The sequence below is a fragment of the Pseudomyrmex gracilis genome, unplaced genomic scaffold, assembly GCF_002006095.1.
Source record: "Pseudomyrmex gracilis isolate BER0280 unplaced genomic scaffold, ASM200609v1 scaffold_19, whole genome shotgun sequence".
NCBI classification, from domain to species: Eukaryota; Metazoa; Arthropoda; class Insecta; order Hymenoptera; family Formicidae; genus Pseudomyrmex; species Pseudomyrmex gracilis.
In genome coordinates, this window is record NW_018020603.1 from 72,048 (window position 1) to 87,144 (window position 15,097).

The following is a 15,097-nucleotide window of genomic DNA, read 5'->3' on the forward strand; positions in this document are numbered from 1 at the left end:
GTAACTATTGCGAATCTAGCAAAATGGTATAGGACTTTTCACCTTAGTTTTATTTCTTCTACCTGTCTACGAGAGATGTTAAACCAATTCTGGGACGCCCTGTATATAATATATAATATAAAGTATAACATTATAAATATATAATAAACTATATGTATAATTAAAATACCTACATTTTTCATCTCCAAAATTGATTAATTTAAAAATTATTTATTTTTACCCACAGTGATAGGTATAAAGTCTTCCTGGATTTGTTCAACTTGTCGACGTTCTTGATACCTCGTCACATGATTCCGCCGCTGACAAAGCAAATGAAAACGAAGCTGTCAATCGCTTGGAATGGTTGGGATGTGGATGCAAATCAAGATAAGCCAGAAGACTCTTAAATAATAAGCTTCTAAATCGACAGGCAGATCTAATGAAATTCTGACTCTGATAGGTTCAAATTTTTCTAACATTTTCTGTAATGTAAGAAATGTTAAATAACAATTATGCTGCACATGTAATAATTAATTTTATATTATATATATAAAGATATATATATCTGTTATAAGTAAAATATATACATATATAGATCATACATTTTAAAATTATACTTTACAATAACATTAAAATAACAGTTAGTCAAAAGAATCTCAAAACCCTAAGAATTATTTATGATTTTATGTTAATTAAATACACAAGATGATTTAAAACAAGATGCCAATGTTTATTATAACATATACATGCGTGCGTAATAGAATATTTTATTGTCATACTTCTGAATTCGACGTATTGTTCTCTGTAAAAAATTTATATATAGTTATATTGCAATATACGTATATATATTACGTTATTATAATATATTCAATTTCTTTTAGTTCCTCTTTTTACTTATCTCTCACAAGTAAAACTTCGAACTTTATAATATAAATCAAACAACATCGAGCGACGAAACTTGATTGACAATGCCTGTAAACATACGATATATGTTAGCATTTTATTTATCCATACACTCAAATTCATAGATAACTTATGTATTCGCGCGAATCACAAATCATTACATTCGCGCGCTCGTTCGTATTTAATTCCTTACCGCATAAATTTTTACCGATTGCGATGTAAAGATAACCCTTGTTGCCAAACGTAGGCCCCCACGAGTTTTTAACAATGTAATGCGGTATACTCGCTGTCAAGTCGTATCCCACTATTTGCACGGCGTGATTCAAACTGTCGAACGAACTGTCGCAGTGATACTGTATCACACCGCCTAAATAATTCTGCCAAGATATGGCATTCACCGCAGCCGCTACAGGTCCGTGAGTAAAAAGCCGTGTCAGAAGTTTGCTCTCGGCGTTTACAAAACTGGAACAGATTCGATTTAATACTCAAAAATTGGAATTTTCGTTCGACACGATGTGAATTTTGTGTAATAAAAAAAAAAACGAAATAAACGCGCAGTGAATATATTTTTATGATAAAAAAAGAGCATTTGAACAAACGTTAACTCATCTACCTGTCGCATGTGAAATCCTTTATTCTTATTCCGGATGTTTTTGCAGAAATTCTGAAATATCAGCTCACGTTAAGATCCGTGATATTGTATCATTATTTATTTATAATGACAATTGCAATTACAGAAATCTCAAGAAATTTTTGATATAAATTTTTTTAAAAATTTTCTAGAAAAATATCATATACCTACTTCTTAGACAATGTACACGCGTCGTCCCGCAATGTGAGAGGGTAAGCGCTTGCGGAGACAATTGTGGTCTTCGATTCTACCAACCACGAGAGTAAACTGCATATATCACCGCCTTGGCATCCGTAATCGCCCGGCATACAGTCGATCATCTGCATAACATGTCGCGAGATGAGAATTCAACTTAATCGCCTTATAATTAACATTTCGCGCGCGCGCGTAGGGATTCAAAAAAGATTTTAAAAAATTTTCCAATTTTTTTAAGCGTGTTGTACAAGAGAATCGTTATACCACGAGACTCTTTCAAATACCGTAAAATTGTAAACAAACACTCTTTTGAAAATCCCTACGTATATGAGCGACATAAATTGCGTTGCAAGGAGACTGCTGAGAAGAGATTTGAAAAAAAAACGATGCAGCTGTTCCAAAAGATGATCACATCTATAAAGCGCGCAAAAAAACATTCTCGCGAGGAATTTGCCTGAAATTTTGCGCGCATTTTCCAGCAGTTTCCTCGCTCGAAAAAACGGAGAAACGTGTCAGGAATATGTAATGACCTACTTCCTGCACGCTAAAGGAATAGAAACTTCCGTTTTTGATGGCGTACATGGATTCGGCCATCCCAATAGTGCTGAACGCCCAACACGCCCCGCAACTCTCCTGGCTCAGAACCGGCCCGACAACTCCTTTCTCACGCCAGTCGATCTTAGGCGGCATCGTCGCTCTTTTTGTGTGATCAATCGAATCCGATGTATGCTGATAATAGTACGAAGCCGTAGTGTGTTTTTGGCCTGATTAAGAGATAAAAAGCGTCTACATTCGTATCAGCGAATAAATATTACAACTCTAAATTGTCTTTTACATTTGCACCGATCGAGTTTTCTCTTATGACAACTTTTTTTACAACTCGTTTACTCGTGTAACATCAACAATTTTTATGAATGTTTTTGTGGTTTTGTGAAAAGCACTATCTTCTTTTTAAATAAAATCAAACTTACTCCGCAAGGGTAAGTCGGAAAGCAGAGCTCGCTCTTTGAACTCATTCTCCGACAAGTCGGAGAATTCCGTCAGTCCGTAGTGCGCGCTTTCTTGCGACGATCGAAAACTATTCATCTTTTCGATATGTCGCAATGATCTCTGCAATCAACCGACACACTAAAGTCTCCGTGTATAAATAAATAATTTAACAAACATTTTGTCAATTTTGAGATTAAGACTAAACACAGAAATGCGTTGTATATATATTTAATTATAAATTATAGTACAAAATAAATTCAAAACCGATTTCCGCGCTCATCGCTTGCGCAACTATATATATATATATATGTATATATACAATCGCTTGTCTGACAAATCATCTTATCGTTTACCTGAAAGTGTTCGAGTCGTTGTTTATACTCGACGGGATTGTTCTTGTAGGATTTATTGTAACGAGTAACATACTCCGCGAACAGTTTAGCGTCTTCGAAATTTTTGTCCGGCCCCACTCTGATCGGTATTATAAAGAAACACAGACTCACGACCAGTACTATTATCACCACTGTACGCCACTCCATATTCTTGTGTGAAGCGCGATATGCACAACATTCTCGCGCGCGATACTCGTCACGCATTGAGTATAGTATGTGTCAGATAAAGTATATATATATATATGTATGTATAGTACACAATATAGATTTTCAGTACTGTAATGTAACATAAGATAAACACGGTCTATGAAACTCGACAACGACACGAAGCGCATTTGAAATTAGCGCAGTGTGAATTTACAGGTTTACAAAATTATTCTCATCAAGAGATATTTAAAAATAATAAAAAGTTTGTATCTTAATGAGCTGCGTTGTTCTGATGCGATTTTTTTTGACAGAAAAAACCGACTTTTGAAAATTTCCTAATATATTAAAGAATTTTTGCAAATTGTAAATTTTGACGTTTCAATACAACGCCGACCGTTTTTCAATATTCTGACGTGGATTTTAAAGAAAAAAGAAAATTTCAAAAAAATTCCCTATCTAGTGACGTTTAAAAACTTGTTAACTTTCAAGCGTTTTCCACGGCGACGCGGACAATTCCCCATTGTTTTCTTGCGATTTTTCGAGTCGAGTTGAATCATTTTCGAACCGGTTAAACTTCATTAAGCTAGAAATTTATGTTTGGATGAATTTTTAACATTTTAATGTGTTATAAATTCTGGTTAAATTCTGTATGCTCTGTTCAATGAGAGAATATCCTCGGTCTGCGCATAGGGAAAGCAAAACAGGCAAAGTGGGGAGCGCGGGATACTCGCTGACAGCCGAGAGCTGTGAGGTGGGAGAGCTTTCTGATAGAGAATATGCGCGAAACAGACAAGTTTTTATCCGCTCCGAGGATATTCTCTCATTGAACAGAGTGTAGTTATAAAAAAATCAAAATCGAAAGTATGGCTGGTATTGATAATTGAATATTATTTTTTAAGACTATCTTACGTTTCTTTTGAGATGTGATATGTAACCAATGAAATCCGTACAGTATCTTAAAATGAACTTAAAACTTATCCAACAATTCACAACTTGTATTAGTCAAAAATACTATTAACTTGAAAAACTCCATCAAGGAGTGTTTTATGATGTTCTCCAACAATTTTTTATGCAAAAAAGCTATTTTCAAAATTTTGTATATTTAGTAATTTTTTAAATATTGTAAAAACTCGACATTTTAAATCGTTGCGGGACGCTTTTCAATTCAGTTTCGAGGTTAATTGATTTCTAGAACAAAAAGCGAGTTTTTGTGAAATTTTTTAAATTGAAGGATTTTTTCAAATAAAATTAAAAGTGGAAATAATTGTGGACATTATGAACATAATACATAATGTAACAATTAAATTATATTTTGAAATACTCTTAATACGCGCATTTTATATATATGTAACATAAATAATATAAATGTAATATATAAATGAATGTAATTTTTCACATACCAACCATACATTCATGGAACAAGTTTTGAATATAACAATCAGGTGGTCTTTGGTACAATTTGATATTCTCATAATTACATAGTTTTGCGTATCCACACTCATTTCGATAATTTTAGACTTTCGTAAACCTTGTTGCATCTAATATGCATGGAAAGATCCGTCATGAATAACGTAATGTGAGTTTCCTTGTCTCTTTGTTTCCCGTTCTCGAACGCGACGACGAGAGTCATTCTCGGATCGATGTTGTAGAAAGCGTACGAACACGAATCCTGCAGAGATAAATCAATTTATAAATTTATTTGACAATTATTTTCCGATCTACGTACCTTTCCGTTTTTGTGATAAATAACTTTGTCCATGGCAAGAAGTTCCGCATGACGTTCCTTTATTTTGGCCTGAATGTTGTCCAGGTGCGCAGATGGTTTTTGTACGAATGTCTGAAAACACATTAAAAATACACGAAAAATATAAATTTTGAATTTTATATTATATATTAATTATTTTGAAAACAGTAATAAAATATATTTATAAAAAAAAAATAGAGATAACTTACACTAGGACAACAAACGACAATAGGGAAGCACTCGAAAGACTCTGCTCCTCTTCCCGGATGCCTGTATCCTGAACCTGAATTTTCAGCTCCTCTGGAATCGAAGATTATCAGCACTGCCAGCACATCATGCTTCCGCTGAAAACTTTGTATTCTAAAAAAATAAAATCCGTCACCTTTATGTTTTCGTTAGATTTTGCAAATAACACGAAAAAAAAAAAACCATCGTATCTCTGTATCCTTACTTATGATAATAGTCTACATTCTGCTTGCTCATAACGCTTCTCATTTCTCCCGCATTGGTTTGTTGGCTCAGAGTAGTGTAGAAATACAAAGAACATTTAGCCAGTATAGCACTGCGAAGTTTTACTAACCACTGATACAAAGCCGGTTGCTGATTTGCCTTCAAAAATGTCGCGCCGAAGCCCAATTTCCAGGACTGAAAAAAAAAAAAAAATGTTTGAATTACATAAAAAATTAGAGTTGATCTTGAATTTTAGTTGACAGCACGAATTAACAGTCACCTCTTTGCTTTGTAATGTTCTTTCCCAGGCCGACATTCGTGTTTGCGCTGCGTAAAGAGCCATCAGAGTTGGTAAGAATCTCCAATTTTGAACTTCCACTTGCGCCGTCATCAGTTGTTCTAGTATTTCACATTCTAATCTAAATGGCAAGAAAATTTTTAGTTTTTTATACACACATACATGCGTGTAAGAATTTATAAGTTATTTGAAAAAAGTGACAAAATACTTACATTAAACTTGTTTTAATCGCAGTTAATGCTAAATGAGAACAGGAGACTAAATGGCACTTTATTATCCCTTCTATACACTGCAACAATTCTTGATGCTTCATAACTTTGCTACTTATATTCATATTATACATTTTCTCATAGCTGTAATATAACAATTGCAATATAAGATTAAAGATAGAAGGTCAAAATACTGATATACTGACAAATCTATCAGCTGGATTCTTGCCGTGATGAACTGGCAAAGCTGGCTGGAAACACTGGCGACTGTTGCACCAATGGAATTTGTTCCTTTGGTCATTTCTTCCAGTCTTTTTAAATCAGCCTTTAATGATTCGTATACAGTCTTCAAAGAATTCTGTTCAAACACCATTGCACAAAGTTTGAAATAAGCAATTATGAACATTTTTTGTTGACCAAAGAAAGACAGTTGAGAAATTTTGAAATTTTTCCAATAAACCATAAATTTGAAAATAATAAATTAGCATTAGAAAATTTTTTACATTGTTAGATACGTACATCTTTCCTAAGAAAGCCTTTGTTTTTAGTATGAAGAAAACCTAAATCTGCATATGAACGTTCAGCTACAGCTACTTGTGGTAAATGTATCAAGAGCATTCCCCAAGGACCCATTTGCATCTGCTTGCATGATTCCTTTTCCTTTTCCTGTATCAAATGTACATTTCTTTTAAATGTGCGTGTATAACATATAAGTACATATGTTATGTATTTTTCGAATTCTATATTTTATGCACATATGTACGGTATAAATTATCTAATTCAATGTTGCATATTAATTTTACTCACTACTGTCTCTTTGGCTTTGTCAGAGCACAGCTGAGCAACCTGTGTAAAGAAGATATTGAGAAACTCGTCTTCGTGATCCATTCTCTATCTTTCCTTCCAACAAACGTGATCAAGTGTCGTTGTACGTGTCATACTAATTGAAAGGTTATGTTGTTTTTTTTCTTCTGTTTACGAATTTTTATTGTATATATACGTGTACGTTGTTTTTCTGTCGCCTATAAAATGTGTTATGGCCATTTAAATATTTGAGGATTATAAGTTAACTCTGTCTCGTGCTTATTTATCGGATTGAACGCATAACGGAGAAATCGATGAAGAGCGGTCGCAGACAGAGAGAGGCCTGAGAGCGGCCATGTCCATAGGTGGTGCACATTGGAACTACGCAGCCACGAGCGACATGTCGGTGCGCTATGTCCACAGCGCGCGGTTCCATTCTGTGCTATGTGCACGAGTCCAAGGCTGCGGTCCGTTTCATGCTTAATCGCGCATTTATCTGTAGTATATGTCACGTATACTATAGATAAATGTGCGCTTAAGCATGAAACGGACCGCAGCCCAAATAGTCACTTTAATCGAGAGTCGAGATATCGCACTTTGATGTATCGACATCAACTCGATACATTTAAGAATCACAAGATATCGCACTTTGATGTATCGACATCAACTCGATACATTTAAGAATCGCAAGTATCGCACTTTGATGTATCGAGAATCGCACATCTGTTCGGCTTTAAATGCTTCGATATATTTCTCGAATCTTCTGGAGTTGGAAGTTGGAGCATTGTCAGCGCTGTAAACACGAGGACGAGATTTCCATAAAAAGCAATGTGGAGAATGACCATAAACAGTTGAACAGTTCGCAGTGAAGAGATCTATATATGTGAAGTGTGAGTCGATTAATGGGCGCAGCGTTTGCTAGACAGAATAACATCAACATGAGCAGGTGATATGTGAAAATTAATCTACACACTCTCAAAACCTAACCACTTTTGTTTCGTGTTGCCGAACATAATAATACTTGTCACAGTTCTCGAGATAGAGAAACCAAGAAGGATGTCAAGCAGAATCAAACGAACAGCATCGCGAGACCGCTGTCTATCGAAGGTCCTTCCACCTCCAACAATGTCCAGCCACCCTCTCCGCCACAACCTCTGCCGAATCAACCGAGACAGCCGAGTAATTTGCAAGGACTGCTTAAATTTGCCATGGAAGCAGCACAGTCCGAAAATGCTGAGAACAAATCACCGGTCTATCCTTTGGATGAGGAAGTATGCAACTTGATTTATTTGATATTTGATTGATTTGTCATCGATATCGTACTAAGTTGTAATTCTACATTGCAGAAAAAATCATTCTTGAATGCAGCACTGTCGTCTTTAACTGTGAACATAATAGACGAGTTGCAGAAAGCTGTGGAAATATTGTCTAATGTTGGCAATCTACGAAATGACGAAGATTCGTTGGAATATGAGAATGCATTGGAAAGACTGGCAGACTTTGTAGACAATATTGACATAGCTAACGATTTTTATAACATCGGTGGTTTCTCAGTGTTTAAACCATGTCTGAACTCTCCACACAGCAATATCAGATGGCGTGTAGCCGATATTATAGCGGAGTTAGCACAAAACAATCCATTTTGTCAGGACAAGTTGTTAGAAGCTGGAGTGTTTCCTATATTGTTGTCTATAATCGACACGGATCCATCGGAACAAGCGAGAATAAAGGCCCTTTATGCAGTTTCGTGTAAGAAATAGAAAAATACAAAACTTGTTCTCGTACTTTTGAAGATTTTGTGTTTTTTTTTTTTTTACATTGACATACTTTGAATACAGGTATAGTCAGAGGACATCCCGAGTCGTTAAAATATATGGACCAACACGACGGTTACTCGGTGCTCTTGCGAGCAATGCAGAGCTCGGTGGAGAAACTGCAGATAAAATCCGCGTTCTTGCTTTCCAGTTTGTGCAGCAAGGACGACTCGAGCGACATAAAAACTACTTTAATAAAGATGGGATTCATAGAGCAAGCAGCAGGACTGTTGGGTAGAATAAACTTGCAACCCACAATTAGGTAACATATAACGTTCAGTGTAAAACAGATATATTGTGTGATTGTGTGTTTTTATTTATTAAATGGAAAAAATTTTCATTTTTATCACAGGGAACAGTTATTAAGAGTTCTCAGTGGTATGGTGAATGATAACTTTTTGCCGGCGTTGCAAGAATGTCGCCGGTCGCAGTTGTGCCTGAAATCCATTCTGCGACAATTAATGACAGAACTAAACCCCGAGGAAAACCAGGACGAGATAGACATATGTACAGAACTGTTGGATAAATTGTTTTCCGAATCCGACACAGCTCAGGAGAGATAACACATTTAATATTAACTATGTAACATTGTTTTGTAAATTAATCGTGTATCATTTTTCTTTGCTTTGTAAATCTAACGGCTTATCTTATATCTGCAGGAAATTTAAATACTTATGAAAAAAAAAAAAAAAAATAATAATAGAGTAAACCACAAACTTGCGTTTTGTTAAATAAATCAACGCTTGAAAATGCGTGTGAATATTTTTTCTCTAATAAATTCTCGCAAACCTTTCGAAACTAGCCTATGTTGCTCTATCGACGACATTTTCAAGTAAAATTTGATGCGTTATTTTTCAATTCGCGCGTGTGTGTGTAAGAAATTTGTTTGTTTGTTTTTTTTTTGAAGGAAAGATTTTTTCTCAAAATGTACATGATATAAAAATTTGTTTTTACCAACACATTTTCTTCTCAATACACCTAATTGTTGTCAATAAACGCGTCTGAACCGCGCCAATGCCACGACGTGCATCCGTGAGCGATTCGTCAATCAAGCGGTCTGTTTCATCATCCATCCCCACCACCTTGCCATTACATGTGCTCTCTGCCGTGCTTCTTCGTTCTTTCTTCGCAAACCACTCTTGCCGTCTCTCTCTCTTCCGCTTTTCGCCGCGCGCTCCGGTCTAGTTTGCCGAACATTAACCGCAGTCGTCGGTCGACAGTTCTCGTCAGATCTTTCTCGTCAAGCCCCCCATCTGGAAGAAAGCCGTTTTCTTTCTTCAAAATTTTCCAAATGTTTCGGAAATCTCGCTCGATCGTCCATCATATCACAAGTAAAATCATTAAAGTCAGTTTATCTGAAGCGAACGTTTCCGTCCGTCATCGACCCGTCGAGTGATCTCTCTGGTATGATCCAGAATCGATCCAGGAAGTGCGCGACGCGTCATTATGGAGCGACAGAACCGAAAGCCGCGATGATTGCTAAAGAGAATCGTAACCGCGCGCGACGCTATATAAAAGCCGCCTACCTACGTCACCGTCTCGCGAATTGGCAAATTGGCGAGCGATTCAGATACACGAGAAACGGACGCGGCAGCAGCGCTGGTTCGATGATCGAGAAGTGACAGACCGCGGAGACAGCCGAGGCTACTTGTTTGAGTCAAATGGGTCGAGGCTTATCGATGAAGATCCGACGAAGAGTTATCGACCACTTAATACACTTGAGACGAGATTATATACAATTGGATACAGTTTTGTGATATAAAATTAAAACTCTGCACGGTTGTGAAACACGTTCCTATTAAATAAAATTTAAAATACAATAAGATGCACTTTTATCTACGCGAGAAGATGATTGAAGACAAAACGAAGAGACGGAGTTTTCATTGACCGGAGAAAAAGGAAAGTATTTAACTCAGGGAAGCTGCATTTTTCAGTGACTACTCGTTTGACCGTTGCGATAAGTTAATTGCACAAATAAGTATTTGTACATATTAAATTTGCTTTGTGAAATCGCTGTTTCGCATAATGATGATATTGATAAGAAGAAACGCGCGCGCGTCTTTACGCTTCCGAGAATAAATGACGCGAATCTTGTTTGAAAAAAAAAAAGAAAAAACCGAGTATTTACTAAAGATGAATAAATAGATAAAAAAAAGAGAGAAAGAGAGAGAGAGAGAGAGAAAGTGTGTGGATTTTGACGACGAAAGAAGGAACGCGAGCAGACGAAGAGAGCACGAGACTTCCGAACCTTGAATTTTATTTTCTTTGTTTTAATATTTCGCTGATTCGAAAGTCGCGACACAAACGAGATAACGAGAGAAGATAAAGAAAGTCGAAACACACATAGAGCGAAAGGATCGAATAAGAAGAGAAGCGAATCTCTCTCGTTGATCGAAGTCTTTGAAAAAAGCGCGAACAAACAAAAAAAAAACAAAAAACAAAAAACAAATGGAAAACGAGCCAAGTGACACTGATGGACAACAGCTCTGGGTGTTTGGATACGGATCGCTCTGCTGGTATCCCGGTTTCTCGTATATCAAAAGCATGACCGGATACATCAAGGGCTTTGGCAGGCGGTTCTGGCAGGGCAACACCACGCATCGCGGTACCGCCGAAAAGGTGAGCGGAAAACAAATCTCACCGGTTTGTCACATTTAAATTTTTTGTACTTAAAAAAAATAATTCTTTTCTTACCTTCAAAAATTTATTATTAATTCTATTTGCTATCGCCAATGTCCGATTTCATAACGGCTAACTTGATGCTCCAGACGAGGATGATGATAAAGAATCGGAACAGCTGCGCGCTCGTTGTGAAAGCAAATACGCGTGGCAACGACCCTATCAATACGCTAAAATAATAAACAAAAGTCGCACACTTTTGAAAAAAAAAAAACTTAAATTTGTAATTACACACTCTTTCTTCAAATTAGAAAACTTAAAAACAAAGAATTATGAATTATTTGCGATAATACCAGTCGTTCATAAATCATTCGTCACATTCATAAATCAATTGTTTACTGATAACAAAAATACATAAAAAAACAATCTAATGAGAGAAAGCTGTTTAAATTGCTCAAGCAAAGTCTTATAGAAATTTATATATATACAAATATTTATATTATATAAATTGTATATAAATATTTATATACATTACAATAGTTAGTTTCACGCTAAAATGTTCTCATCTTCGCGATGTGAAGAAATATCCAGGGAGGTGTTGTTTCCGAGAATTGCCGAAAGCAATGAGAACCATTGAGTGTGAGCGAGATGAGAGAAGTGTTTAACATCTGTGTTAATACATATATAACGCGGACGCTCGTTTTGTCGAAGCACTTCCAGGAATTGGTGAGGATGACTTTGTGAAAAATGATCGAGAGAAAATTTGCAAACATTAGCGAGAGACATTATTGTATACGCAAATATAATTCTGTATGTGTGTTTGTGAATCTGATTTTTGTGTTCAGCATCTTTCAGAACTTTTACAACAACGATTACACGTAAACTATGTAGAACTGATTTTTCATTAAATAAATAACAGACCATATTGGTAAATAATCAAAAAATGTCCGAAAATCTTTTTTAAATATTTTAATATTTTAATATTTAATTTTTAAATATTTTAAAAGTAAATAACATACGTTAAAAACTCACCGATTATTTTTAGAATAAAAAAAAAATAATAATTTAGAGAACAGGAATATAAATTTATTTTAAATAATTTTTAAATAATTTTTTATATATATATAATATCTTGTCACTTACATGTTATATACACGTTATGTCACTTTCTATCTTTCTTATCTGCAATTTAATTGCCACATTAATATCGAGTTTTATTGGTTAAAAATTACACAAGCGCAGATCGCACGCGCACAAACCGAGTTACATAAACGTTAAATTCAAATGTTACTTCTGTTTGACAGTCTGGTGCGAGCAAATTGTCATTGACAAGTACGACAAATATGTATATTTGTAATGTATATTTGTAATGTACTTTTTGCGTATCTCAAATGCGTCTCTCGCTTGTGCACGTGGCTCTTATTTTGGATCATTGCAAACTCTATTATTATCTCAATTTCGTTTCGAAGAAATGAGAACGCGCATCTTTTTTCCTGGCCCGATTTCAAACATAAAGATACTTTTTTAGGCGACATATTGTTCATTTGTTACGCACTTGTATCTCTGGGCTCGGATAAGGAAGGTCTATCGATACGTGCGTGATTTTGATAAAAGTTATATGCGGATCGGAATTTTTGAAGGACATCATTTAAACGTGAAATAATATCGCGTGCGTGTAAAACAAATTGAATGCCAAAATTTTGCCTTGGCTCCCTTCCTGTTGTTTTAAAAAACTGAACGCAAAGAAATTCGCGCGCAATATTTGTCTCTCTTCTTTCTATTGTTTTGATTTTTGCGAATATAAGAGAAAGCTATTATCTCGCTGTTTTGTAACATTTGTTGTATTCAGAGTTTTTTCTGAATCACACTTTCTTTTTTCTTTCTTTCTAAACATTGCACACATTTTTTTTTAACGAAACGAACCTGACGCGCGTCTCGCGTTACATTTGCGTGTAAGTTTACTTGAAATTGTAGTCAGTGCAGAACAAAACCAGTAGTAACTGATATCTTTTAAAAAGAGAGATTAGTTCTTGTCGCGAGTTACGTTTTGTTTGACAACATGTATTTTGCAATGTGGGACTTCTGCTTACAAATGTACATTGCGCGCGATGTATAACGTGTATTTGCAAACGCGAGAAATGTCTGACAAAAAAAGAAAATGTAGAAATTATTGACAATTAAAAAAAAAATTAAGACTTTTCAGCTATTTTGTCTAGCAATCTCGCGTAAAATCTATCAATTAATAACTTAAAAATTCTTTTTGTTAAAAAAATTGTTTTTAATTGTAAAAAATATATGTATACGATACTTCAATATATTTTGTTTAAATATTCTTAACGACAAAACTGTGAATATTGCGATATTATCATCGATATTTGTTTTTATGTTACAGCCCGGACGAGTGGCCACACTGATCGAGGAAAAAGAGGTGATTATACGCAGCAAATTATCAAAATGACTATAAATCTTCAATATTTTGGAAGAAGAATGTGGAAATCACAATGCAATGTAGAACGTCTTCTCGACGATTACAGGGCACGGTTTACGGACGAGCGTTCCAGGTTCAGGACAGCGCGGCGTTGTCCTATCTGGAGAATCGCGAGTGCGCTCTCGGTGGTTACCTGACGACCATCGTAACGTTTCACAGTCGGGACGGGAGCAAACAATTTCCCGCGGTAATTTACATAGCTACTAGCAAGAACAAACTGTGGCTCGGCGAGGCGTCGTTGCAGACGATCGCGCTTCAAATTGCCGAGTCTTCCGGTCCGAGTGGACACAACGCCGAGTATCTCCTACGGTAAAGACTTTTTTTTCCGTTTTTTATTTTCTTCTCTTTTTCTCTCACTCTTTTCCCTTCCCTTTTTTCTATTGAGGAAGAAAATAAATATATATATATATATATTTGTATATATTGAAAATAAAAATTATATTTGTTCAATATGTAAGAAAAAAAGAACGTTTTATTTCTTGCAACAGATTGGCGGATTTCATGCATTGTTACCTGCCGGAAGCGCATGACGAGCATCTCTTCACGCTGGAGATGTTGGTGCGCTCGCGAATCAAGGAAGCGAACATATGCCTGACCACGCTGATGGGAAACCGCGACTTTGTCATCGATCTGGACGAGGACGCGGAACCGGCAGACAATCGCGCGGACGTAAACGAGCGAATTCGCGACGAGAACGCTTTCCAGTTCAGTGCTCGGATACCATCCAAGACTCTACGTTGTGTGAACATATAATTGAATTTTGTTTATACATATATATATATATATATAGTGAATACATATATATATTTGTCGTAGTTTATAATTTTGAATTGCGCGACTGAAAGAAATGGCAGCTTATATAGTTTCTCTCGTGAAAGCGTGAATGATGCGACATTTTTATCGTCGCACACAGTTGGTACGCTAGCCGCGCGCGATTCTAAATTTAAAAAGCAACCAGCTGTAAATTCCTTCGTGAATATAATCTCGCTGCTTGCTTATATAGATATATCTCTCGTAGAGGCTATTCTCTCATGTATGTTTACGAGACGGCTGTGTTAATTTTGTATCACAGAACGTGCTGGACACGTGAACACTGTTATAATATCAAACATTGGTATTATTTCTTTTATATATTTATTCGATACCGTACTATCTCTTACAATGCTGATCATTCGTATTAGTTGCTAGTAGAAAAATTACTGCTGTTTTCATAAGAAAAATTATTTTAAATTAGTTTAATTGTCGAAAGAAATTTTTATTCCGCATTTATTCGTGAAATATAATCGTAAAATCTTTGAGTTTAAAGAGTTGCGAGTAGAAAAATTACTGCTGTTTTCATAAGAAAAATTATTTTATATATATATAAATTAGTTTCATTGTCGAAAGAAATTTTTATCCCGCATTTATTCGTGAAATATAATCGTAAAATCCTTG

The 15,097-nt window shown here is 35.6% G+C and overlaps 5 protein-coding genes across 5 annotated transcripts in view; 3 read left to right on the forward strand and 2 right to left on the reverse strand.

Annotated features, from left to right (window-relative positions):
- The window catches only part of LOC109851727 (tryptophan 2,3-dioxygenase), a 5,776-nt gene extending 5,259 nt beyond the window's left edge, over positions 1-517 (forward strand). Inside the window, exon 7 of the mRNA XM_020422079.1 lies at positions 227-517. Within this exon, the coding sequence (XP_020277668.1) occupies positions 227-386 (160 nt within the window). The 3' untranslated portion in view covers positions 387-517. The remainder of the gene's footprint in view (positions 1-226) is intronic.
- A 171-nt stretch (positions 518-688) lies between these two features.
- On the reverse strand, positions 689-4,525 carry LOC109851729 (cathepsin O-like). The gene is made up of 7 exons (XM_020422082.1): positions 3,052-4,525; positions 2,680-2,818; positions 2,243-2,472; positions 1,685-1,833; positions 1,496-1,546; positions 1,076-1,344; positions 689-951 (listed from the first exon to the last, which is right to left on the reverse strand). Exons 1-7 carry the CDS (start codon positions 3,292-3,294, stop codon positions 914-916), a joined length of 1,119 nt encoding a protein of 372 aa, XP_020277671.1. The 5' UTR covers positions 3,295-4,525; the 3' UTR covers positions 689-913.
- An 80-nt stretch (positions 4,526-4,605) lies between these two features.
- Positions 4,606-7,104, reverse strand: LOC109851728 (UPF0536 protein C12orf66 homolog). Its single transcript, XM_020422081.1, has 9 exons — positions 6,746-7,104; positions 6,458-6,604; positions 6,145-6,296; positions 5,942-6,082; positions 5,712-5,850; positions 5,433-5,626; positions 5,191-5,341; positions 4,964-5,074; positions 4,606-4,906 (listed from the first exon to the last, which is right to left on the reverse strand). The coding sequence occupies exons 1-9, from the start codon at positions 6,824-6,826 to the stop codon at positions 4,736-4,738; spliced, it is 1,287 nt and encodes a 428-aa protein (XP_020277670.1). The 5' UTR covers positions 6,827-7,104; the 3' UTR covers positions 4,606-4,735.
- A 409-nt stretch (positions 7,105-7,513) lies between these two features.
- Positions 7,514-9,250, forward strand: LOC109851690 (hsp70-binding protein 1). The gene is made up of 5 exons (XM_020422018.1): positions 7,514-7,688; positions 7,773-8,013; positions 8,089-8,491; positions 8,581-8,818; positions 8,909-9,250. The coding sequence occupies exons 1-5, from the start codon at positions 7,645-7,647 to the stop codon at positions 9,117-9,119; spliced, it is 1,137 nt and encodes a 378-aa protein (XP_020277607.1). The 5' UTR covers positions 7,514-7,644; the 3' UTR covers positions 9,120-9,250.
- Positions 9,251-9,504: 254 nt separating this feature from the next.
- On the forward strand, positions 9,505-14,845 carry LOC109851691 (glutathione-specific gamma-glutamylcyclotransferase 1). The gene is made up of 4 exons (XM_020422019.1): positions 9,505-11,175; positions 13,568-13,603; positions 13,710-13,972; positions 14,152-14,845. Exons 1-4 carry the CDS (start codon positions 11,005-11,007, stop codon positions 14,414-14,416), a joined length of 735 nt encoding a protein of 244 aa, XP_020277608.1. The 5' UTR covers positions 9,505-11,004; the 3' UTR covers positions 14,417-14,845.
- The last annotated feature ends 252 nt before the right edge of the window (positions 14,846-15,097 follow it).